General features: G+C 38.1%; 4 protein-coding genes across 8 annotated transcripts in view; 2 read left to right on the top strand and 2 right to left on the bottom strand.

The window, feature by feature from the left end:
- LOC112150437 (importin-13) overlaps positions 1-2,214 on the bottom strand; it is a gene marked incomplete in the record, with an annotated part of 29,599 nt that extends 27,385 nt beyond the window's left edge. Inside the window, 2 exon segments of the mRNA XM_024278776.2 lie at positions 1,599-1,685; positions 2,109-2,214. Coding sequence (XP_024134544.1) covers positions 1,599-1,667 — 69 coding nt within the window.
- Positions 2,215-4,358: 2,144 nt separating this feature from the next.
- Positions 4,359-15,468, top strand: LOC112150504 (location of vulva defective 1). Its single transcript, XM_024278887.2, has 5 exons — positions 4,359-4,589; positions 7,764-7,973; positions 11,163-11,567; positions 13,640-13,797; positions 14,283-15,468. The coding sequence occupies exons 1-5, from the start codon at positions 4,523-4,525 to the stop codon at positions 14,325-14,327; spliced, it is 885 nt and encodes a 294-aa protein (XP_024134655.1). The 5' UTR covers positions 4,359-4,522; the 3' UTR covers positions 14,328-15,468.
- Positions 15,469-17,791: 2,323 nt separating this feature from the next.
- LOC112150503 (rootletin) lies at positions 17,792-22,048 on the bottom strand. 5 transcript variants are annotated; one of them, XM_036211642.1, is made up of 14 exons: positions 21,884-22,048; positions 21,373-21,496; positions 21,077-21,119; positions 20,799-20,941; positions 20,639-20,720; positions 20,140-20,311; positions 19,947-20,020; positions 19,777-19,853; positions 19,602-19,702; positions 19,446-19,534; positions 19,229-19,357; positions 19,011-19,100; positions 18,835-18,896; positions 17,792-17,974 (listed from the first exon to the last, which is right to left on the bottom strand). In XM_036211642.1, exons 2-14 carry the CDS (start codon positions 21,463-21,465, stop codon positions 17,870-17,872), a joined length of 1,260 nt encoding a protein of 419 aa, XP_036067535.1. In that variant the 5' UTR covers positions 21,466-21,496; positions 21,884-22,048; the 3' UTR covers positions 17,792-17,869. The 5 variants fall into 5 exon arrangements, with proteins under 5 accessions (XP_036067535.1, XP_036067534.1, XP_024134652.1 ...); XM_036211641.1 differs by having other exon boundaries at positions 19,229-19,372; positions 21,884-22,046; XM_024278884.1 differs by lacking the exons at positions 18,835-18,896; positions 19,011-19,100 and having other exon boundaries at positions 19,229-19,372; positions 21,884-22,045.
- Positions 22,049-23,545: 1,497 nt separating this feature from the next.
- mmachc (metabolism of cobalamin associated C) overlaps positions 23,546-26,054 on the top strand; it is a 4,590-nt gene continuing 2,081 nt past the window's right edge. The window contains exons 1-4 of the mRNA XM_024278188.2: positions 23,546-23,707; positions 23,930-24,127; positions 24,228-24,380; positions 24,456-24,632. Coding sequence (XP_024133956.1) covers positions 23,621-23,707; positions 23,930-24,127; positions 24,228-24,380; positions 24,456-24,632 — 615 coding nt within the window. The 5' untranslated portion in view covers positions 23,546-23,620. The remainder of the gene's footprint in view (positions 23,708-23,929; positions 24,128-24,227; positions 24,381-24,455; positions 24,633-26,054) is intronic.

The raw sequence follows: 26,054 nt of genomic DNA, 5'->3' as shown, positions 1-26,054 counted from the left end.
ATCTTTCATATGAAGACGCGGGCCGCAAATCATCATCCTGCGGGCCGCAAATGGCCCGCGGGCCGCGAGTTTGAGACCCCTGTGTTAAGGTGTCTTTGCAGGTAACACTTATACTTAGAGCCCGAACAGAAGAAACAAATTCAGCACTGCCTTCTGTGCAGAGTGGTTACTTGAGAAAAATAAACAATGAATGACTGTTCTTGACACTTCACTAAGCATTGCATCCATTGCTTTGACTGTACTGAGACCCATATTTCCAAAAAGGTAAAATAATAGTTCAACCAGGGGGAAAAACATAAAAGAGACAAGGGGTGTGATGATTTATTTATTAATTGATTTATCCAACCAGATCGATCTCTCCGAGGCAAGTTGTTGATCGAATCTAATATAACAATATCATTTCAAAATAAAATAAATCAATAAATCTATAATCAATATCGGAAAATACCATTTGGATTGAGACATGGTAGGTTTATTTTACCATAACATAAAAATGACAGTGTCATCACAGCCGACAACACACACGATGCAACAAAAAATGATCAATTTAACATTACAGTCCTATTAATGGAAACACTTTGAGTTGAGCTAAGACATGTGACCATACAGTGCTAGAATGTTATAATAATTGCATTATTTTGATGTGGAAAAACAACAGTGGATTGAACTTTATGAAATGTTAATGGATTTAACATTAATTCTTGTTTCCTTGTTTGTTTGAACAAATATTTAATTCACACTTGATTATCTTGCAAGAAATACAAATAATCTGAAAAACTTGACCTGCACTGTTCAGTACCAGGTATTTATCTCTGAGTCACACTGGTTGAATTTTTAGCTAAAGGTGTCCCAGATTAATTTTAGGTCAGTACATCGTTAAAATAAATCATTACACCCCTAAAAAAAGGCAGATTTCTTTACAGAAGCAGATTTTTTTTCAGAAAAATACAATATCATATCAAGCGACAGAACAATACACAGATTGTTTTCCTATTATATTGGAAATCACAGTGTCAAAGCAAACTAGGTGTCCTCGCAGGAGTGTTTGCCTCTCAAATCAATCCTGACTTTAGTTGTTTGTGTCACACTGCCAACCTTCCCAACCTCTTCCTCTCTGTGTCTCACTTTATTACCATCTTCAAATCTTCACAGCAAGTCTGCTCTTCAACTGAGCACCTGTCTCACCTCCCTTCATCTTCTCCCCAGCACATCCATTCACTCTAATATGAGTCAGCAGCCACATAAGCATCATAGCAAGAACTTGGCACTCAACACCGCCTTTGAATGACACAGATATATATATATATATATATATATATATACATATATAAAATTTCACTATATTGTTTTTAATGAACAGAATTACCATAGATACGATCTAAAATGTTATATATTCAAATATTCAAATAAACATTACTTTACATCGGGTTCACAGATACAAGTGGGAAAAAAGGTCCCAAAAACATCTCGACCCCTGAAGAAGTAAGCGTTTGAAACATGGAATGACGTAATAGCAAACGAAACATAGGTGCCAACAAACATAGGAAGCTCTGTGTTTCGTATGAAGATGTCAACAAGTCAGATAGACGAGGACTCACCTTCTCAACGTTTTCCACAGTGAAATCCAGAGCATCCGTCGAGGCTGATATTCTCCCCGGCGTCTCCATGCCTCCGCGGATACGGAGCTGTCAAATGATTCAAGAGGAGCAGTGCTGCATGTTTAGACGCAGCTATCGTTCAACTATTTCTCTATGAAAAAACTTAATTCCTACCATAAAAATGCACACACTAGTCGTTTTAATTTTTGAGTTATTACGTTATTATTAATTTGGCTTAAGAAATGCAAGATAAGCTAACCGGTAAGCTAACATTAGCTAGCAAAAATTAGCCGTTGCTAACCTCTTTAACATTAAAACACCATAAGAGCGGCTAGCGCTACTAAGCTAGCTCTAAGCTAGCTGTGGTAGCAATATAACTTGACGTAGCCTCAACACAAACACGACAAATAAATACCGATATATTTCAAGGTTTAGTGTGTCAGTCAAAAAACCTAAATGCGAACTTTCTGTATTGACTCTACGATGCCCGGACGACTGTCATGCTCGCACCTTTCTGTCCAGCGACGGCACGAAACGATGCGGGCAGCTCCCTGCCGCTTTCCGACTGTCCTCCGTCACTGCTTTTGCTACGTTCAGGTGCTTTCGGAAATTTCACCATCATACCTGAAAACCAACTGAGATCATTAAAAAAAACATGCAATCTGTAAGGATATTTTAAGAAAACGATTAACATTTAAAGTATTTTTTATCAATCAATTATATTAACGCATTTTTAAAATTTATTTACATAAATATTTTCAAAATATAAATGTATTTTCATTTTGCTTGATTATCACCTAAACGCACACTAAAAAGTGGCATTTAAGTTAACATTTACTACGCTAATTTGTCCTTTTTGCTTAACCACTAAATAAAAACAATAAAAATGACACAAGATGGTCAAATTAACATACAATGTTGCATATTCATACTCATCATCTTCTTTGTGCGATTGTATTACAATTTTAAAAGCTGTGCACAAAAACAAGCATGCATTTCTATCTTTCCTTACCAATAAAACTCTATTTAAGATAGAGTCATGCAGTAAGTTACAAATAGTAGGTAATTATGCATCTTAAGACAGCATAGCTGACTGATCTTTTCATATGATATCTGTAAACATGCACCCTTTAAAAAATCTTGAAACAAGTGTTCTCTCTTATTCTAAAACAAATCAAGACATTAAAAATGTATATACTGCTCTTGCATCCGGGAAAATATCTAAATAAAAATCTAAAGAATGTTATCATTAAGTTGGCTTGAAAAATAACCATATTAAGATCAACTGAGTTGTTAACCCATCAGGTTGACAAAATAACTACATTGGTGTTGGAAACATTTATAAGGTAGGATTTTTTTTTATTTTTATTTTAAAATACTCTGAAGGTCAATAGTTTTTAAAATGTTATTATTTTTGCACTATTTTCATTATATTTGTTCTTAACTCTGACTGAAAAAGTCCTGACTGTTATTCCTTGCCCAAAAAAGTCAAATTTTTTGAATGTTTTTGGAGTATTGACACCACAATAGTCTTTAATTGTGCATACATTTTCAGAGTCAACATAACTTTTGGGCTGCACGGTGGCGCAGTGGTTAGCGCTCTCGCCTCACAGCGAGAAGGCCCCGGTTCGAATCCCGGCTGGGACCTTTCTGTGTGGAGTTTGCATGTTCTCCCCGTGCATGCGTGGGTTTTCACCGGGGACTCCGGCTTCCTCCCACCGCCCAAAAACATGCTTCATAGGTTAATTGGTGACTCTAAATTGCCCCTAGGTGTGAATGTGAGAGTGAATGTGTGAGTGATTGAGGCCCTGCGACAGACTGGCGACCTGTCCAGGGTGTACCCCGCCTTCGCCCTTCAGTAGCCGGGATAGGCTCCGGCACCCCCGCGACCCCAAAAGGGACAAAGCGGTCTGGAAGATGAATGAATGAATGAATGAACATAACTTTTTTTTTACTAGTACAATTTGTAAACCCAAGTATTACTGCAGAATGCTCTGTCTTGTTTTGAGCACACATCAACTGCACACTCTTTTGAGATTAAACAGAAAACCTCTAGATTAAGAGTGACAAGTATTTTATATAAAATCTGACAAATATATCAAAGTCATCAATTTTGGTTGATCTTTTTCAATATTTTTTGTAGTTTATCCCAATATAAGTTTTTCAGAAATAGAGCAGCACCTCCCCCCTGTGGACAATGAAAAACATCACATGTGTGATCTGTAAATATTGATCATAAATCATTGATCATTGATCATATTGCAACTTCAACAAATGTTTAATATCAGACAGAATTTATGGTGTACCAAAAGCTTATACCTGGACCTTTTTTTTGTTAACATTTGAACTTGTAAATCATTAAAACTATCAAAAAATGTAATGTTACAATTTTCTGTCACTTGTCAGTTCAATAGATTACTATTTGAGATTTATTGTCACACAGCTAAATAGCTATATCTCTGTTGGATGCTCCTTTATGGGATGAATCATCTGCCTCCATCTAACCCTCTCCTCTGCATCCTCCTCCTTCACTACAGCCAAATATGGTCTCAATCTTTCATCTGTGTTCTGAATGACTTCAGGTTAAGAAGACAAACTCACATTTTTGGAGATGTGAAACTGTAGTCATTCATGCTAATGTAAAAGTTCCAAAGTGCACGGTTCGTGTTACGTGGGTTGAGTCAGATGGCGTCACGGCACACTGACTATTTTGAACTGCAAACACGTGGCAGTTGAGAAAGGGAGACAGAGAGATAGAAGGAGGTGGGGGGAGCACACTCCCTCCTCCCTCAGTGCTCTCAGCCATGCAGATATTGGTGGAGCCTTTGTGCGGTCACAGATTTCTCTAAGTTTGCTCTGCTGCTGCTGCGAGGAGCGAGAATCTAACAGTGGAGGATTTTAAAACTTTTTCTTTCTTTCCTACAATGGAGCTCACAGTCCTGGTGCCTCTTCTCTCACTTCTGGTCCTTAAGTTGGGATATGCTGATCATGGTAGGCATTTATATTTATTATAACTTACTTTTGGACAGCATTTTTCTCATATGCAACAACAAATTGTGAATTTCAGAATAAAAACCAACAAAGAAACAACTGACAAAGTGTTACCATATCTTGACCCATATGGTACATGGCAGGGAAACTTTATGTCTTTGCCACAACTTCCTCCCTCCTATGTATTGCATTTCTCTTCCTGCTTTCGCTTCAATAACACACCTCATTCACTTTTGGAGGATCACTTTACACTCTTTCACACTTCCCTGCTTGATCCAAACACCCATTCCTCTTCCCATCTTCTATTTTAGTCTTCATCAGCACCTCAGAAATGAAAGGAGAATGATCCCTCTGACAATTCTGCTGAGCTCCAACAGAACAGTCAACTTTATTGATGATCCAGAAATCTGTAAATTAATTAGAAAAATCAACTGTTATTACAGTGTTATAAATGATGTCTTTGATTAAATACAACAGTCCTCTATCATCATGCAGCATTTAAGATACATTACTGTTTCTACAGGACTTTTACTGAGGTAAAGAAGATGTCCACAAGAAACAAATTAATGAATAATAAAAGAAAATTTAAGAACAATGTATATCTATAATTAGCCACTCCTCTTTACATTTTTTTATAAGAAAGTTTTCTAATGAAACTAAATGGACACAAAAATAATTTCTGACAAAACAGTAGCATTCACAAAGCACAACTTTTTAAAGTCTGACTGAATTTTTTTCAGGTCACAGCATCCAATGACAACAGATGCAGAGTAAGCCTGAGTGCATTCAGGTAGAAAAGGGAACACTTGTTGTGAAATTGATGCAACATTGACGAGTCAATTTCAAAATATCCTGGTTGTCAAGAGCCCCTGCACGGCATGTTTTACTTTTCACTTTTGCAGATTCACTGCCATGCTTCTTTCTGTAGACCGGATTCAGGAGTATCAAGCAAAGGAAAACACACCAACATGCAGGAGGAGGACCAACAAGGGTCGGAAACACTGATATAGCAGAGTTTTAAAAAATGCCCCCTTTGGAACAAACCTTTTGATCATTTACTTACAATTTAATCTAAAAATAGAGTTCTATTATTTTATTCCTTTGTCCTTTTAGCTTTAAATTCGTCTCAAAATAACCAGTGCCATTGGTGTCAGTATCCGCTAGATCATATCATGTCAAAATGTTGCTTTTTTTGGAGCAGATGATTCACCTTCAAACTGACTGAAATGTGCTGAACACTAAAGCAGGTGACCAAAGACAGATGATCGGCTGCTCTGTCAGAGTGAAGGTGTGTGCCTCAACGCCTTGACAGATCGCACAAGGCCTTGTAATATCTATACAGAGGAGCATGACATGGTGCAAACACTGACTCCATTTATTCACATTCAGCACACACACACTCATATGTTCAAAAACAGACAGCATTTGACCTAAGCAGGCTAATGTAGCTAAAGAGAGGGAACAAGGATAGCTTTATGCGGTCGAGCACCTACTGGTCTGTTTTTGGTTCTTAGTTCCAGCAGATTTCTGTGTGTGTTGATGTGTGTGTGTATGGCCTCCCTCTCATGGAGTGTGTACTGATGCGCTGGGTGAGTGATTAGCGGGGTAATGAAAGGCATCAGGGAGTGTATTAGCAAACGGTAATGACTTTGCATTAAATTAGGGTTCTGCTTCTCATCAGAGAGCAGCAGGGAAGAACAGTAACTCGGACAAAAGTGAAGAAGACAGAGGAAAGACGGCCGGATCTTCATGACACACATTAAAAACTGGAGATGCTCACTTCAGTTGAAAAAAGTGCAGATTAAGAGTCATGTGCTCACTTGTTTTGGCAGCCCCTGACCTGCACACATTAAAAGCAAAAGGTCTTCAGACACTCGATAAGGTTTATTGATTTGCAGTTGCTATCTGTAACAGGATAAAAACATCTGAGAGAGTTTCAAGCTGACGCGTGTTTTCTCTTTAGCCAGAATAAACTGGTCAACTGAGATAAACCAAATTAGCTCTGAAGTTTTTTGTCTCTTATCTTTTGACGTATTTCTTGTCAGATGGATATTTATATTTTAAAGGTAAATTTACCAACAAAAAAGAAAGGAAATGGTTTCCGTTTTTTTCCCTTTAAAGACCCACTTTGGTGAAACTCTTGTTTTGAACACATATTATTTTTAAACGATAGTGGACATAAGAAAATTAAGCTTAAATTGCATTTCTTTTATTCAAATTGCTGTGAATTAAGAGCAAAAAATAAAAACTGCTGTTTGAAATAAATTATGGCAGTGACAAGCTTCCTGTTCTGCTCCATTCTGATGCATCCACTTGTAGACAAAAATATCCACGTACGTCTTTGTTTTCCTCGTCTGAGCTGGCGTCTGGCTGAAAACTGTATGACTGGATGGCTAGGATATTACTCGTCATTTTTAATAATGTTAGGTTGGGGGTGTAAGCTAGTAAACAGATGGGTGACAGGAAGTGGGCCGGGCTTACTTTGTGCCAGCAATCCGGTCCACAACTCAGATGAATTTCTAATAAACCACTCCTGTTCTTCAGTAACTGTTTCCTGGAAAACATCACTTTTTTAAAATTTTGGCTTGATTCCATTATTATAAATAAAAAAAAAACACTGGGAACACTTTTAAAATAGATCAAAAGATGATCAGAGTGGGACTTTAAGATTTATTGAAAAGTTTCTGCTGTCCTGTTTTTGTGTTGGTCAGATTATTTTAATCCAAGGATGTTGTAACATAAAGTGTGAGTCTAGGAACTGCACCCACATGTGCTTTAGATGGCTCTCAAAAGCATAGAGGCTGGGATTGTTGCCATGTTTGAAAACTTTAACAGGTATTTTTAACTGAGTATATACTTCTTTGGAAAATTCTACTATTAAAAGAAATTTAAACCCTATGTAAATATTGTGGATGTTCATTGAATGACTGAAGGATATGACAGTAAGGTCTATTTAAGGTTAGATCACTTCAGATTGACTATATCTTCCTAAAACATACATTTTCAACAAATAAGTTTCGAAAATCCTGATGGTGTAAACTGTTCCCTTAAAAGTTTCTGATCTGAGCTCACTGCCTGTTGCTCGTGCTTGTAGGGGAACAGTGAGGAAACATGTTAACAATGACTAAACATTCTGAAAATAACCCACATTTGGCTGTGTTCCTCTGTTCACAGACGAAAACCTCCACACAGCCTCTCCTGTGTCAGCAGAACAAGTTCCAGTGGGTCCAGCCGGAGCTGAAGTGCCGGACTTGAACCAGAACCACAGCATCCAGGCCTGGAATATCTCTGACACAAACACCAACTCCAGCAGCTCTTTGAGCAACAATGCAAGGGTGGAAATCAAAAACAGCTCTGAATCACTCCAACCAGCAGATTATAACGGTAACTCCAGCTTCCCGCTTACATTCTTGTGTTTACTGAGAAAACAGGACAAAAGACTGTGTGTTTATGTACTTGCCATCTTCTGACAGTGGAGAGGATGTTGAGGTTATTGTCTTTGTCTGTTTAAAGTTTGCCAGCGAGGAAGTTATATCCCGCTTAAGAGGAGTAGGAAGTTGAACAGCAGGTGGCTTTGAGTTGGGGCGCTATATTTAAGCCCTTATCACAGTTTTCCACAAACAGAAGTGGGCCACAGAGCTCGTGACAGGGTTAAAGTGGTGACAGTCGTGGCACAAACACAGCCCAGGCAGCAGCAGACAGAGCAGCTCAGCAATTATAATAAGCATTGAGAGTCTGCAGAACACCAAAGCAAAGAGGGAATGATGAGAGCCACGAGAAGGCAACGGAAGAAGCTGTGATTCTCCTAATTAAATAAGGCACACTGTGCATGGAGAACAGGGGCAAAGTGTACCTGGAGGAGCGTTAGTGAAGAAGGGATTCGGAAAGTGGCGAGGAGAGAAGTCATTTAAATTCTGTGTGACTTTTCACATGAAGATGAGAAAGTAGAAGTGAGATATCCCCTCATCAGGATACACGTTTGCACACAGCAGCATCACTTCAAGTGTTCAATTCTTCACTGTGAATGTCAGACACTTTAAAGTCCCACGCCAATCATCTTTTGATCCATTTTAAAAGAGGTATTTTATTTATGATGTCATTTTTAGGCAAAATTTTAAGAAATCGGTGATGTTTTCTAGGACATAGTCTCTGCAGAGCGGCGCCCAAAAGCACATACATATTTAAATCACAGCTATTTCAAAGTTCACAGCTATAGATGTGCATTATGCATCTGATAGACATCAACTATTAGATTTCTATTGTTTATCCCGGTTTAGATCTCTAGCAGACGACTTTCCTTTAGCTAATTGCGCTGCGGTCCCATCATGCCTTGCGTGTTCTACAATAGATGTCTATTACTGGATGTCTATTTATTTACTCTTTTAGATGTCTACCAACAGGATTCGCCATGAAGAGGTCCACTACACATTAATCTGTAGACATCTAATCTTTGGTTATTTTTAGTTTTTTTTTTTTTTTTTTAATATTTACGAGATATAGAAAATCTAAGTCAAACATGTTTCTATCATTGTGGTTTTGTACTGATGTTATCCTTTTTCGCCTTCTACTATTAAATTTAAACATTACAACACTAGTCCACTTTTTTTCCTAAGGCATACATGTAAATGTAATTCTATACTTTTAGAACTTTGCCTCTGAACAGCAGCTAGACACTGTTGTGCAGCAGAAGATCGCAAAATGTGCTTTAAGATTATTCTAATAATAATCCACTCTGAACAATAGATTAAACCTTTTATCATATTTTTGTTCAGTTATTTAACAAAATAAAATCTAAGCAGAAATATATATGTTGGATTGTTCTTCTGATGCAAGTTTCTGAGACATTTAACCCCAGTAAATTTTAGTAGAATTGTTTGCTAATTCTTGGAATGTAGAACTTTGTTACCGTATTACTAGTTGTGAATGTACAAACATTCTGCACAGTGGTGTAACGGTTTGCATTTTCACTTTAGAATGAGAAGAGCCTGGTTCAAATCCCAGCTGGGACTTTTTCTGTGTTAAGTCTGCGTGCTCTCCCTCTATAGGTGTGGATTCTCTCCTGCTTCCTCCCACAGTTCAATAGCATGTCTCATAGGTTAACCTCTGTCTGCAAACTGTGTTTGTGTGGCCCTGTGACAAACTGGTGACCTGATTAAGGTGGACTCCACCTTCAACAGTCGCTGGATTGAAACCCGCAAACCTGTGACCCCAAAGGGATTCAGTGGGTTCTGAAAATGAATGAATGAATGGATGGATATAAAATTGCAATATTTATTTTTTAATAAATTAGATGTCAACAAGTAGTAAACTCTTAGAAGATTATATATTTTAGAACACTATTGGTAGAGTTGTCAGAGATGTCCTATAGACATCTACAGTAGATGTATATTAGATATCTAGTGGACATCTTGTCCCTACTGGGCAGTAGTTCTTCAGAAATTTGCCTCTGAGTTGTTGGCAGAACTGTTACCATTATCAGTCATTCATCTGTTTACATGCTCTTCCGATAGCTTATCGTCCCTCACAACCTTAGTAGTGCAACAACAATGGCAAACAATACTGGAGCTATCCAGCCGTACAGTTTTGAGCCAGATACCAGCTCGGACAAGGAAAACAGAGATGTACAATGAATCTGTTTGACTATAAGTGGATGCATCAGAATGGAGCGGAGCAGGGATACTACTATCTTTTTCAGACGACATTTTTCCTGATTTACAGCAGTTTTAATAAAGAAATAATTAGAAATGCAAATTTAATCTTAATTTTATTTATACATGTTCTCCAGAATGAAAAAAATAGAACAAGAACATGTTATTAACACACATTTTTAATTGGAGTGGGTCTTTAAATGTTGAATTTTTTGAGCGGACAGGCAGCTATAATTATACTTGCAAAAATAAAGTCTGATTTCACTAAAATGCCAAAACTATCCTCCAATTTTTGTTTAGTAGTCAGAAAGTTGAAGAATTTCAAACTTTACATATTTTATTTAAAATATATTTTATCTCTAATCCTAACTTTGGCATATTTTCTTTTAAACACCTCAGAGGAAGTATAATTTTGTTGTGCATGCAATGACGATAAAGGCCTTAAACTATAAATCCCTTTTTGAAAACTACCAATATTAACTCATAAACTACAGACTCAAAGCTACTAAGTTATGGCAACATTTCCTCAGACATGACAGCTGCCTCACGGATGTGTGCACACATCTGTCTTTCAGGGATTTTTGCATCTTTCACTTTGAATGTCTTGAGCTCGTGCGAGGGGAAACCAAAATGAGGTCAAGTCACCAGCTAGAGAACATTTATAGTTTAGTTTCTGACAAATGAGCACGAGTTCACCTTTGATCAGCTTTGCTCCGTTCAAACATCATTTCATGTCAAAAGCTATTAAAGTACTCTTTATTTCAGTAAATTTAACTATTTTTTTTTCAAGAAAAATCTTTAAACCAACTCTCCTTGTCTCAGAAAGTGATTTTATTTTTGAGTTTTCACTGAGTTGACCACTTTAAACTAAGGTGTTTGTTTACCTGCAAACTCTTACTTTGTCTTTTTCTTTTCCTTTCCGCAGTCACAGATGTTGGAACCACAAATGTTTCAGACACACACAAAAGCCCAACAATTCCGTCACCGTTGAGGCCTAACACCACCCTTCTACCAACTCCAGGAGTCATACACACAACTACCGCCCCCACCGTGAACACCACGCTCCCAACAAATGACAGTGACATATCGAACCATTCTGCAGCTTTGGATCTCGTCTCAGTGACAACATCAAAGCAGCCCACTCAAACGGAAACGGCTTCAACCCCGACGACGACTGAGCCCAAAGTTTCCTCAACGAGCTCTGGCTCTTCTCTGTCAACGTCTTCACCATCCAGCACGGCACCGCTGAAGCCCACGGCTCAGAGCGACACCTCCACACAGACCAAAGCCCACACAGGGAGACCAGCACAGCTCAACGTGGGGGGTGACAGTAAGTGAAATGAACTTCTGTGCTGGTTTATAAGTTTTTTCTGGACCTCTCTCTGTCTGAAGAGCGACAGAGAAAGAATTGAGCAGTCCGGACAACAAAGGCCACGCTGTTCATCGTTTTCCATCACGAGCCAGTTTTTGCCCCCCTCTCAACACACACAGACAACACACTAACCCAGTTACATCTGCAAAAGCACTGTCACTGCCAAGCACTTCACAGTCGTGGGTTTGTTTGAGAAAGGGACACAGGCAGTCATGAGACTCTTGTATTGACGGTCCTGTTGTTCCACATGATTTCACACGTTCTGTACTTTCACTGATTGTAAACAGTTTGTTCATCTTGTGAGTTCTTTAGACTGACAATGGATAAGAAAGAAAAAGTCAATCTGCCAGGTGTCCCTTCTGAGGAAACACAGATGGAAAATGATGCTGTAAACTCGCACTGAGATTTTACAGTTATCCTCATTTACATATGTTGGAGAAAATTATGGTTTCTATTCTTCTTTAAGAGAATATGAATGATAACACAAAAACTTTTGTCCACTCATAGTTAGGGGTTGGATTGGGTCATTTATTGCTAAACAACAGTGTTAATGCTTTTGAAATCATGACAGTAGAAACTTTCCAAATTACATAATTAAAAGGTTTACATACCCCAGGTCTTAATACCTTCTATTGTCTCCTTTTGAATCAATAACAGCTTGAAGTCTCTTGTGGTCGTTGTGGATGAGGTTCTTTATTTTCTCTAATGGTAAAGCAGACATTTCTTCTGGGCAGAAAACCTCAAGTTGATTTAAATTCTTGGCCTGTCTTTCTAGAACTACCTGTTTGAGATCTCTGCAGAGAGATCCTTTCCAAATGCAGCGTTTATGGTTGTGGCCAAAAAGTTAAATCTTGGTCTCATCACTTCAAATGACTTATATCCAAAAGTTTGGAGGTGTTGTTTGGCATTCTGTAGGTGCACTGTTTTGTGGTATTTGGCAAAAAAAAAGGCGACTCAACCATGCAGCCGATTTTTCTTCAGGTGTGTTCTCATTGTACATCTTGAAACATCCACTCCACAGTTTTTTAGTGTCCTGAATCACAGTTGAAATTATTTGTGGGTTTTCCTTTGCATCACTCATGACTTTTGTGGCAGAAATTGTTGTGATCGTGGTTAGGTTTCAACAGATTTTCTCACTTTTCTCTACTTGATCAAGGTTTAAACACTGCTAACTGGCATTCTCAGTTCCTTGGATATCTACTTTTATCCCCTTCCTGCTTTGTACTGTTCAGTTACCTTTTCCCATAGATATTTTGACAGCTCTTTAGCTTCCCCCCACGACTCAGGGATTCAAAAATATCAGTGCAGAACTTGATGGCGATACAAGAAGGGTCTGTTGGGAGCCCAGAAACTCTTTAGTGCACACACATTGATTATAGGCAAACACGTCACAGGTGAGGATGGTTACATTAAGCTGTTATTCAAACTTGTCAGCTTGTGTGCATGTGTTCAGAACAAAGTCATCTGGGTATGTTCACTGTTAAAACATGGTCATTTGGGGAGTTTCTATTGTCAATAATTTAAAAAAGTGAACTGACTTTATTTTAGAATGAATAGCTTCACCCAACCACTAACTACAAGTGAAAAATACATGTTTTTTTGTGTCACATTTCACATTCTATGAAAAGTCACCAAGAAATCCTAAAGTCTTCCATGGTATGTTAATTTATGAGCACAACTGTATTAGTGACTCGGTGCTTAGAGGACTTCACAGTTCTGTGGTTAATGTCATTTTCAGAGAATACACAAGTGGCCCGATTTACTAAACAGTTCTGCATAGCAACGTCTGCACTGGAGAAGTTGCTTTGAAACAATGAGACAGAAATGGCAACAAGTGGAGATAAAACAGAGCTCCCAGAGAAAGCTGAAACATGTTGTACTAGACTCTGTTCAGCTTAGCTGGGAAAAACTGTTTAACCTTGAATGACATTTCTGCTCAGAAACCGCAGATATTTCATGGAAAAATGACCACTGCTTTGCCAGCAGTTCTGATGAGGAGTTGGTGATGAGACTCCTGTGTTTTGTTCCAGCTGTGACCACTAACAAAACTCCCACGCTAGACCCCCTCCTGGCCGGCTTGGTGTCAGCCTTCATCCTCACAGCTATCATCATCGCTTCGCTTCTCTTCTTCAAACTGCGGCGAAGAGACAGCCGACCAGAGTTTCGCAGGCTGCAGGACTTACCCATGGTAAGCGACGCCCCATAGATCAATGCTTCACACACAGACGGAACCAAAATCTGAATGCAGATACCTTCACCATCATGAAAAGTAACAGGGATGGAATCGTAGATGAGATTAATAAAGCAGATTACTTCATTCTGTGCAATACAAGTTAGTATATTGGTGCTTTTTAGCCATAAATGAGATCATTTCTGCTATTTGTCATCACCACTTTCTTCCAGTGGCACAGAAATGTAGAAAATGTAAAAAAAAGATGTTTAAAATTAATTTGCGTATTTTTTGTTGCAAAAACTGGAAGAGGGCACACATTTTATTTAAGGCTTCCTCAGAGCTTCATGTCTCAACAAGGAAAAACAAGATTTTCACGTTTGTAATATTTGTTAAAGAGATGATTTATTAAAAAAACATTCTAGAAGTAGAAGGTGGATTCCTAAAAAAAATAAAATAAACATACATTTACATAAAATTGTGTATTTTCATTTCTCCTTCAGGATGACATGATGGAAGACACCCCCCTTTCCATGTACAGCTATTGATAGAGGCTATAGGACATGATCAGCAGTCAGGTGTCCCCTCCTGGATCCAGAATCAGGTCACTGTTGCTGCTGGACTCATCTTATTCTCTGCACTAGGGAAATATGGAAGCACATGTCCGGATCCCCGCTACTCCGATTATTGACACAAACAGTGGGAAGAGGACACGGCAGAGCGGTCAATGGACAATGACTCCCAAAAATAACAGATCCCCTTTGAAAAAGCCTTTTTTTGTGTGTTGCAGGTGTATATGTGCACAATTGGTGGTATCTATTTTAAGTTCTGTGGAGGTCTAAATGAGGACGCCATACCACCTGGTGTATCTAAGTAAAGAGACAGACTGGGCCTGTCCTGACAGATTCTCACCTGCCGGCACAGATGTGAGGCCCCACCAATCAGAAAACAGTGATGACAAAATACATTCATAAAAATAAAAAAAACTGAGGTCACAGTTTTAAAAAAAAGTTGCACTTTACTTTTCAGGAGTAAGGAAGAAACAAGTGTAAATTATTTTTGTGTAGGACTTTTTTAAGAATCAATTTAACATGGGATTGTTAGTGGATGTAAAATATTCTGGAGATGTTTGTTTTTTCTGCTGATTTTAGGCCTGAATTTCATGTGAATCATGATTTTATTCTATAATTTTCTTTAGGTGTTATTGCAGGAGAAAGTACCTTAAAATGATTTTGCCTGAAATTTTCAAATCTGTTTTCATGTGCCAGAAACACGAATTCTAACAATTATTGTGAGTACTTCAAAGCTCATTTAAACACACACAAAGGCACAGTTTGAAACCTTGATGATGTTCACTCCTTCACAGACAGATGTATTCTGAAGAGGGCCAATAAACCATTTGCATCATTGTAAATACTACTGATGAATGCCCCACGCAAAACAAGTCAAAACTCTTCTGCTGCTGCTCCAGCAGTCAGCGCACATGCTCATATTAGGAGTGGATACTCCTGCTGTGGAAGTGTGCAGGTCAGAGTGCACACACATGCATCATGGCTGTGTGCAACTTGGAATTTACAGATGGATTCTTCAAATAAATGTCCTGCTTTTTAAAATCCTTAAAGATGATTTTTGCCACCTTATGTGAATTATAGATTGTTGTTGGCTTTTGATTAAACCTGATTTTAAAAACTGCTGCATACCTAGTCTTTTCTCACTTTAGAGCTCTGATGTACAGAGCTCTAAAGTAACAGCATGAATGAGATAAACGCTTCTTTTTTTAAGTTGGCTTTATTTATGGAAGACAAAACAAAACAAAGATTATTAGAAAAATAATCAATGTCCAGTATCAAACAGATGCACGAGTGGTAACAAAGAAATCTGAGTAAATGTGTGACCATTATTGTCTTTTGTCTAATTTCATGTTTTTTCAGGCCGACATTAAAAGGGTAATCAAACTCTAAATCAACTTCTTTTGGGTGCTGACTTCTATAAATAGGACTTTAAAAGTTACGTCTTTTGGTCATTGTCAAATTTTTGATGAATCAAAATAAACTTGTTTAAATCTTGAAATTATAGTCAAAATGGTGCTGCCCCCTAAAGGTGAAATCGAGGTATTGCATTGGAATTTCGTGATTGGTCGAACCATTTAAGTCCCAGTCACATCAAAAGTTTCATGTCAGTTCCCCAGCCAACCCATCTGACTGGATTTTCTAATTTTGGTTGTGGGTGGAGTCAGCCTCCAACTTCCCTGTTTGGTTACCCTTTAACCAGTTATCTGTGAGTCAGCCCCAGTTGTGCATGAAGTTGCTTCCTTGTAAATTGAAGACTTCTGACTATAGATTAACTTTTTCTGCAACAAAACCAGGAATCAAGCAACGTCCATCAATAGATTCTCTCAATATAAAGCAAGAAGATGACGTGTTTTTGACTTAACCCTTTAACAACTAAGTCGTCGCTGGTGACGCTTAAACACAAAATCTTTAATATACTGGAATTTTTTAATTGTTCACACGGACCACATAATTCCAATAGATTCTGAAGGAGAAAAGCGGCTCCTTGTGTGAACAATTAACACATTACAGTAAATCAAAGAACATAAACACTGGAGCTCTGGTGTTGAAAGGGTTAAATACATTAGATGAGTTACTTTAGGACTGTTTTTAGATGCTACATTTTAAATCTCAACATTTCCCCATCTAAAAAAGTGACTAAAACATTGAGCTTTTATCAAAAAATAAAAAAATTAGTGAAATAAAAAGGCCTTTTCCTTTAATTTTTTTTCCAGCGGTCGGCCAGTATAATTCTGATGGATTCTCCTGCTGCTCTGAGAAAAACCCAGCACCGTTTTTTTAACCACATTACAGAAGTCTTTAATCATAACTTATCAGCTTTAAAATTCTTCCTTCTTGTGGCCAAACGTTGTGGATTTACTAATTATAGTGATTCTCTCTGTAAATCCTCCAAGAACCAATATATTAACTTTACTACCATGTTACATTATAGCGCGGTTATAACATTTAAAAATTAAGGAACGGTATTTTTTAATATAGTTATTAAGAGCCACATCAAGTGAAAGACTAGTTCTGATGATGAACTCGACTTTCCTGCCTTTAGCTTCACTGGTACAAGAGTTTGTGCTTATTAAAGACAGATACATCACTTAAAATATTTTTTAAATGGGTATTTCTTTAATAAAAGATTTTTAAAAAGCAATTAAAAAACCCCCAACAATTTAGAATTTGAATGATCTAAACTCCCTGATACTTTGAAAACTACAAACATTACTACGATTGTACTTTTAGTTCTCCCCGTTACCAAAAAAAGCATAAATGCTGTTTGTAATACACAAAGTCCACCGTTTCCAATAACTTGTGGGTAGATTTTCTTGCTGAGTCCGGTAAAAAAAAAGGAGGGAATGATTTTGCCTAAAGTGACATCCATGTTTAAACCTCTCCCGCGCTCACTTGTGCTTCTGTGCTCTTCTGTCACGCCTCTGTACAGTAAACCAATAAAAAACAGACAGCATATTAATACCTGAGAAGTTAACCAATCAGAAGAGAGCCTATATTAGCAAAACTGCTCCACAACAGTAAGAGAATGGGGAAAGAGTAAAAAAAAGAAGAAAAAAAAAGGGTTTACATCAAGTTTCTGTTCTAAAAGGACACAAATAGTTGTGTGAAGGTATTAAAAATTAGTGTTAGACTGTCTTCGAAATGAACTTGATAAGTGGGGTATACTTATAGTGCTTTAAAGCAACAGTCCCATACACACATTCACCCACTGATGGGGGCTTTGTGTCAACCTATAACCACCAAGAGCAATGTGGGGTCCAGTGTCTTGCCCTGTGACACTTTTGACTCCAGGGTGGGCAATGCGAGAATCGGGACTGCAATCTTCCGATCAGAGGTCGACCACTCTACTTCTACTTCTTGTTACATTTTCCTACATTTCCCTCTAGAGTTCCACATCAAGTAGCTTGTAAAACAATAACTTTAAAATCAGACAGCTAAAATAAAAAATAAAACAGTTTTTAAAGTTTATATTGGCATTGTACTCTGGGGTCAGAGGTCATTGAGACTGAGGTCAGATCCTAAATCCGGGTCAATGCTGTCGTCTTGAAGATCATTATCAGAGTCCTCCAGATCTGACCCTGGACCAACAATGTCTGGTGGTCTGGACTCTCGGTCTGTGGTCTCTGAAAGACAACGTGAAGAGAAGCAGCTGGTTGTGTCGTCTAGTGGGATAACAGTGTAGGAAAGGTTTCTCCCATAACAACTGCATGCTATTATCCAAGTGAGCGTGTGAGCTTGTGTTCGGGCTTCATGGACCTGGAAACACTTAGATTTAATCTTTGCCGGGAACCTTTAGTCAGAACTAGTCTCATGAAAGAGCAGCTTGATCTCAAACATTTTCTGACCAGCAGGACAGTCAAGATGAAATAACAGCTACTGTACTTTTTTTGGCAAATGGAAAAAAGGAACGAGGATGGTAACCCGCTTCGATTTTAAGTACATCATTTTGGAGTTTGTTTTTTTTTCCCACTTTGAAACATTTATCTGATCTAGAATAAAATGTACAACCGGAAAGCGGATGGCTTATTTTGAGATTGGGAAAAAAGAAAAGGAAAAACTAGCTTGCATCTTCCCTCAAAGGAAGAGAAACCCTGCTGTGGTTTCATAGGGGGCAATTATTTGGGTCCAGTAACTTGAGCTGGTTGCCGAGCAACCCGTCAAGTCTCCACAACAGATGTTCTGTTTTTTATCTGCGTTAAAAAGACAAAGGTCTCATTCCTAAAGTGATGGAGTGTGAAAGTATAAATGAAAAAACATATTTGCACTTGTATCCAAGTCAACGTGAAAGATGAAGAGACCCACATTTAAGAAAAAATGTGTCATGTCTTCTTGTAACCATCATCAGAATGTGCCCATCTGGTATTATACAGACATGAGCCTTTCAGAGTAAACTGTATCCGTACATATGATAACAGATTACCTTTGGTACACTAAAGAACTCATTTTTTATGAGATGAGTAAACTTTGTGAACTCTTTTCCTACCCGGAAGTAAGAGGCCTCGATCTGTGAGGCTCCGCCTTTTGCTCCTAGTGGGTGCCGTTCATTTCACGACATCATCCTAGAGCCGCCCTCAGCACCGTGTCTGCGTTTCGCCCATAAAAACCAACAATATCCAAACTCTTGCAAAGAAGGGCTGTTCCCTACTTTGTGATGTCACAGTGTGATGAGCTGCTTATTTTCGTGGATTGGGAAGAACTGGTGCTCAGAGTGCAGGGAACGCTCAGATATGAGTTGGGAAATGGGATTGCTTTTCATGAGGAATTAACATTATAAAACACTTTAAAGCTCAAAAAAGTTAATCTTACATGATATAGGTCCTTTATATTGAAGAAAAACTACAATTTGAATGACTCATTCTGAAAAAATGAATTCCTACCAGGGACTTTGTCATCGAGCCACGATAGGTCATCTGAGCTGATCTCGGCGAGGCTCGGTGTCGGGCTGAATTCTTCAGAGTCCGACTCCGGAGCATCAGTCCTGACAACTCGGCTCTGGCTGTGAGGGGCTGGTGATGGCAACACTACATTGAAGCAGAAACTGTAGTAACAGATTGAGTGTGGACACACAGCTACAAGAGGAGAAGAGGAACTTACTTGATTCGTGTCCTGACAGCAACGGGGTCGGCTTGTGACCTCTGAGTTTCAGAGTTCTAACCTCATCTTTCAGCTCCGACACAGCTTCTCTGTTTGAAAGCATCACTTGTAACTTGACCCACTTTAAAAATAAAAGGAATATGTTCTAATCCAGACCTGATCTGATCGATGTCTCGCTGAATGTGAGAATATTGAGAGGCAGTCCTTAATAAATCAGCACTACGAGTTCTGTAAGAGTCCGTCAGCTCCACCAGCAGCTGTTGAAAGCCCACCAGAGCAGAACGTGAGTGAAAAAGAACGACAGACACTGATTGGTGAAATATCCGTGTACCTTGCAGCTGCTGTCATATTGCCTCCTGGTCTCCCTGGCTTCTGATTTCTGCTGGAGCGCATCGTCCTCCTGCCTCCCTTCCAAGAGGAAAAGACAGATGCATGTTGTAGAGCTTCAACATGTTCCATCCTGCCCAATCAATGAACATGATGAGAGTTTCCGTGACTCACTTAGCCTCGTTTTCAGTTGGTCCACCTCTTTGCGCACGTGTCCCAGCTCCTCCTGAAGAAACTTTGCACTGAGACTGAGAAACCAAAACAAAGGGATGACAGTAAGCATCAGTCAGAACAGAAACCCGACTTTCAGAATAACATTGAGACATATTTTAACCAATTTAGTCTGCAGCCCCAGAGGTAAACACACCTCTCCTCCAAGGTGCCTAGAGACGTAGCTCTAGTGACGTGTTCCCGCAGACGACTGAGCTCACCGCCGACTTCTCTCCTCATCTGCTCCATCCGTCGCTCAATGGCTGGACTCTCTTCTGTCTTCAGGAGGTCCTTGTTTTTCAGTGTTTCGCGCAGGCTGTAGACTTCCTCTAAAAAAAAAAAGTAAGAATTACTTTTCATTATCAAAGTTTTCCCACGAATAATCATCCATGAGTCATCAGTTAAATTCAGTATGTGATTCTTTAGTAATGAGGAGGCCCATATTTTTGGAGTGTTGTAATAAAACCTTAAACAAAACCAAGACAGTGTAGCAAAAAATAGATGTGATTTATGCTAAAGTGTTCCACTTTCAGAAGTCGGGGGTCATCATTATTTATAAGCTATAATTCTTTCTTAAAATGTAAAATCAACTAAGATTGAAATGACTAAAAATAAACAAAACCTGAGGAAACTGTACAGATCCAACTGTACCAGACCTTGCAGAGTCTGAATGTGATGATGTTGACACTGTTTCTCTATTTCCAAGTGATGGAGTTTCTGGGTTAGCGATTCGATCTCCTTGAAGAAAACAAGAAAAGACACTTTTTTAAAAAGATCGTCACTCATAAGTTTAAACTTGAGTGGAAGAGAACACACTTGGCTTTGTATCTGGAACTGTGACTTGATAAAAGCCAAGTCTGACCACTCTACACTGAGACTCAGAGCTGGAGGGGGCAGATGTTGAGGCAGAGCTGCGATGGCTGGAATGTTAGGAGCACCTTCTTTTACTGGAAACAAATCTGATGAAGAAAAAGAGCAAATACTGTATCAGTTTGAATATGGCATGAAATTGGAAAAAACAGATCAGGAAAATTCAGTTGGGGGCAATTCCCCAGATGAGTCACATTCAGAAAAATGAAAATTCGTTTACTCACCTTCTGTAGCCTTGGAGAATTTCCCAGGGGAGGTCAGTCTCTCCTGCACACACACATTTTTTAAGAAATAAAAAAAAAAGTGTAATCAAGATATATTTAGGCAAAATGAGTAAGTAGGCAAAACTTAACAGCCCAATACTGCCATCTAATGGTCATTACAATACAAACACAAAGTGTTCATTCTATGGGGTTCCAGCTGAAACAAATGCTGCTCTACTTTACTATGAATGGTTTTTTTTGTTTTGTTTTGTTTTGTTTTGTTTTTGTTTTTTAGTAATCGGACTCTGGTACTCAACTCTCATCTTAGCAACGCTCCCATCTGTTGCTGACAGGATGGAGCTCAGCTGATGGTCCCAGTTCATGGCACCAGAAAGGTCTGGAGAAGTCATCGAGGTTGTCCAGCACTCAGAAACATCACACCTGACAGTGAAGTCGGACAGAATCGTGAACACTCCCACAGTCACGTCAGTGTTTGGTGTTGTTGGTCACGGAGGGGGAGATTCAGTTACACATAGGTCTATGCACATCTTAGCGCATCAGGATAAAAAAAAAAGACGCTAGAACTCGTAAAACAAACACCTCTTATAATAAATGAACTTATGCATCTACAGTATATGCGGGGGGTTTTAAACAGTCACATACATTTTTTAAGACCACCATATTCTTTTAAACCAGAGCTAGAGCTGGACCACAAAAATAATAGCTTTAACGTCAAAGTTTGCTTAAGAAAATAATGATTTTTAAATCGTCGTATTTCACTAGTTAGCTATTGGGTTACTGCACAGACTAATTAAAGATATACATTACCTCCGAAGTTGTTTAAAACACTTGTTTCCTATGAATTCCTATTCTGAACGAGAACAATGACATTTAAAACATGTAGGTCATTCGTAAATACTGGCGATAGCTAGCTAATTAGGCTACACGAGCCGTTGCGAGTCCACTTTTAAATCCCGGAGCTTCGCTACAGCTACGTGATTGCGTAACACGTAGAGACAATGGCATTCTGGGAATTGCAGTCAATATTGATCTTTTCAACTTTGCTGTATTTAAACTGCAATTTCTTTGGATGCAGACATGAAGTAGCATTAATACAAAGTCAGTGCACACAGAAAATTTCATTATATTTTAAATTGTAGACAAAAACCCTCAGTAAGGAGGGAAAAAAAGTTTATCAAATACCATGGTGCTCTTTGCTCTGTGGATAACCTATTGTCTGTATAATTACTTATACAGTAAAGTACTTATACTTGACTGTATACGTATTTAACATAAAATCAATGGGTGAGCCAACAGGAACAAATTTAAATAAATAGACATAGCATTAATTAATTAAACAAGTTTGTCATGAAGTCATCAAATTTGGAGCTGAAAGAATAAAAATGTACAAAAATACAACACATAAATACAAGCTTATATGTAAATACAATACATAAATTCAAACTTATTTCATAAAAAAAATACATCTAGAATCCCACTCAGATCATCTTTTAAAAGCGTCCCCAATGTTCTTTTAACTGGTTTTTTTTTTGTTGTTGTTGTTGCAATTTTTATCCAAAATCAAAATAATTTGTGCCACAGTTTAGTTTATCAGAAATTTGCCTCTGAGTTGTGGGCGGTCCTTGGTAAGACTTACAAGCAAAACAACCTTTTGTTGACATTTTCTCCCACTAGCTTACAGCCCCTCACATCCCCAACTTATCATTACCGATGCAACAAAAATGGCAAGCAATTTTTCAGGTATCCAGCCGTACAGTTTTGAGCAGATGCAAGCTCAGAGAAGGAAAACAAAGAGGTTCATTGATCTATTTATCTGAAGAGACAGAATGGAGCGCAGCAGGAAGCTCGATTGAGGCTTGCAGATGTTGTATGCATGTAAAAATACAAACTCTTTCATTCTGTTTTTTTTTTTTAATTTGCTCCCGATTCACCACCATTTGAATAAAGAAGTACTCAGAAATGCAGCTTTGATCTTAACTTTTCTTTTATGTCCTCGATTAAAGAAAATGTGACAAAAACATTTTAAAAACACCAAAAACTTGATTTTTCTTGGAGTGGGTCATTAATTATGCCATGATCTGGTGTTGCAGCATTTCATGAATTAATTTGATCTGTTTTGATTAAGTAAACTGTTTTGTTTCTGAAGTCAGTTCAACCAATCATGTGCTATGTCCCGCCCATTTTACTTTAATGGGTGAGTTTGACAGATAAAATTAATTCATGTAAGCACTTCAAAACCAAACGATGAAATAATCAATTAAATAGTGAAACAACAATGTATTTCTTATGTGAAATAAACTGGTATTTTATTCAATAAATGACACATTTTACAAAAATAATTTATTTAATTCTAATTTAAGGAATTAGTAACACATTTATTCGATCAATTAATATTTTATTAATTTATTAGAATTTTTTTTACCTTTGGTCCTCCATGCAACTACTCTCCAGAGCAGTAGGTGGCGCTCACGTTCACTGTCATCTACAATGCAAAGGGAAACGAAGAAGACGAGCGTACGTAAACAACGACGTTGACCCGCCACAATGACTGAGCCTTTGAATGCAGAGAGAGTTAAAGTAAAACTGGACAGTTTTCTGACCAAATTAGGATTCGAAGTTTACCCATTTAAGGTAACATTGCATCTGTTTTATTGTCGCTGAGAAAAATAAATGTTCGAAGTTAAAATAATGCGACACAAATAACTATTCTGAAGTTGAAAAAAGGTCAAAACTGCATGACAGATGTTATATACTTTCTAAATGTGTTATAAATGCAACATAACCTAAGCATGCGCGTGCTTGTCCGTCATATCTCCTTGTCTCGTGGTACTCTCTCTCTCTCTCTCTCTGCAGGTTGGTTGGTATAACGCTTTGCTCCCTTCTTCCCTGCACCTGGATTACCCAGAATCCACTTTGGCTGTTGTAGTTCTCAGCACTCCTGACATGTTTGAACAAGCGTTCCTGCCCTTCTTGGAGAACATACTCTTTCAGAGGCTGTCTGACCCCGTAGACCAGTGTGTCAAACACTGCATCGCCTGTGCCGTCTCCCAGGTATGAATCAATAATAAAGAAATGATTCTTTATGTAAATAAGGCTGTTTATGGTATTCCAAGACACATATGATGCTTTTCTATCTGCACCACTCCTTTAGGCTTTCCCATCACAAAGGGTGGATGTCAGGTATGACTATGAGCTGCTACCCAGCAGAAAGCCCAAGTTCTTAGCCCAGACTGCTGCTCACCTATCTGGTGCTGCGTTCTACTACCAACAGTCAGATGTCAAAGATCAACCCTGGGGTGACAAGGTGATCCCATTCATTTGTTTGCCCAAAAGACATTCACTCTAATTTCTGACCTTTGTGCGATGTATTTCCCTGCAGAAAATGTTTGGGGTTTGTGTGCACCCGAGGTTCGGTGGCTGGTTTGCCATAAGAGCTCTGCTGGTGTTTCAAGATGTGATGATTGGCTCTGAGATGCTGCAGCCAGTCCCTATAGATTGTGTCTCATCCAGAGAGGAAAAGATCCGGTTGCTGGAGGCTTTCAATTTTAGCTGGCAGGTACATCAACTAAGCATTTTTTTAACCCAATTTCGGTGGTTCTAAGTATTCCAAGAAGTAAGCAGGACAAACTCTTTAAAATGACACACAGACTCCTGTCATGGACAGGTTAGCATATTTTAGGGTTGTATTTTTTCGTTTTAAAGCAGTGGTCCCCAACCTTTTTTAGGGCATGAACTAGTGTAATGTCAGACAATATTTTCATGGACCGGTCAGTATGAGGCATTTCATTTTTTGTAATCTTCTGGAAGATATATTTTTCAAATTTAAATGCTACCACCTAAAATTTTGTTTAAAAAGACAGTTTGGAACTTTAGATATTTCACAGATGATGAAGATTCAGTGAAATAAAGTGTTTTAATTTGAAATGTTTCTGATTGATAAAAATCCAATAAAAGCAGCATTACAGTTTGTTTTTGTTTTTTTGCAAAGAACGACCCTGATAATTCTGTTTCATCTTAGATTATCTTTCAGGGCAAAAAGATGACTCTTATTTTGTTTTAGTGAATTCTTGATTTATTTAATTTTTACTTTATCACAGAACAGTATTTTTCTGTGTGAAAGTTTCTTTGTTAGTTTTGCTGTAGGAAAATTCTCAAAAGTCCTTTTCACAAGTTTCCACAAATCATTAACTTTCTTTCTTTTAATGAATATTTGTTCTTTGTAAAATATTTGCAGCAGGTTTAAACTTAGTCTTTGTGAAGAAGTGCCCTTTAGAATGGGATGTTAATTTGTATCTGACTTTCAAGGTGTGACAGTTAAATTAAGCAAAATAAAAACACGTCATGAATCAGATATTTTCTAATTATAATATTAAACGTAAATCCACTGTGAATGTGACTTTATTATTGCTTCACATTGTGCAAAGTAGGTTTGGTACGTGGGAATAACTGTCTCAATAAATCCTTATTTTGAGGAAGAACACCTGTAAAAAGCAGCTTATATTTCTATAAAGTCAAGGCTTGTTTTTTTCAATGGCTTTACCCCCCCCAAAAACATTTTTTTTTTACTAAGCTTTGGGATTCTAATTTAGTGGTTGAAGCTGCTGCTTTAAGAAAGTAGTAGATGTATTTAAGACATGTGGCCGAGGAGAATGACTTGTCAAGATTGAGTCATAGGCCCGATGTTGACAGAATCCGGCATTTTTCCAAAACAAATCTGAATCATAAAGTAATTTCTGAGTAGGGCAAGCATTTTTCCCATCATTCCAGCAGCACATGATTGCAGCATTTCTTTAACTTTGCATTTTTCTCTGAGGGACATCATCCCATTGGTGCAGTCGGCTCTAAAATGAGAAAAAAAGTCACAATTTTGCAATTAAAACTCCAAAATGTTCTGTTTTAATTAAATGTAACTTTTAATTAAAATGAGCATGTCTTTGTTCAAATTCCATGGTGTTTTTTTTTTTTATCTTATGAGCAG

This window comes from Oryzias melastigma, linkage group LG4, assembly GCF_002922805.2.
Source record: "Oryzias melastigma strain HK-1 linkage group LG4, ASM292280v2, whole genome shotgun sequence".
NCBI lineage: Eukaryota > Metazoa > Chordata > Actinopteri > Beloniformes > Adrianichthyidae > Oryzias > Oryzias melastigma.
The sequence above is the reverse complement of the archived record's forward strand: the minus strand, read 5'-3'. Positions and strand labels throughout refer to the sequence as shown.

Coding starts and splice junctions, on each gene's coding strand:
- LOC112150504 (XM_024278887.2), top strand. CDS start 4,523: ATGGAGCTCACAGTCCTGGTGCCTCTTCTCTCACTTCTGGTCCTTAAG. Junction 4,590..7,763: donor GTTGGGATATGCTGATCATG/GTAGGCATTTAT, acceptor CTCTGTTCACAG/ACGAAAACCTCCACACAGCC. Junction 11,568..13,639: donor GCTCAACGTGGGGGGTGACA/GTAAGTGAAATG, acceptor GTTTTGTTCCAG/CTGTGACCACTAACAAAACT.
- LOC112150503 (XM_036211641.1), bottom strand. CDS start 21,465: ATGACTTCTCCAGACCTTTCTGGTGCCATGAACTGGGACCATCAGCTG. Junction 19,373..19,445: donor GCTGTCAGGACACGAATCAA/GTAAGTTCCTCT, acceptor GCTTCAATGTAG/TGTTGCCATCACCAGCCCCT. Junction 18,897..19,010: donor AAATAAGCAGCTCATCACAC/TGTGACATCACA, acceptor TGATGTCGTGAA/ATGAACGGCACCCACTAGGA.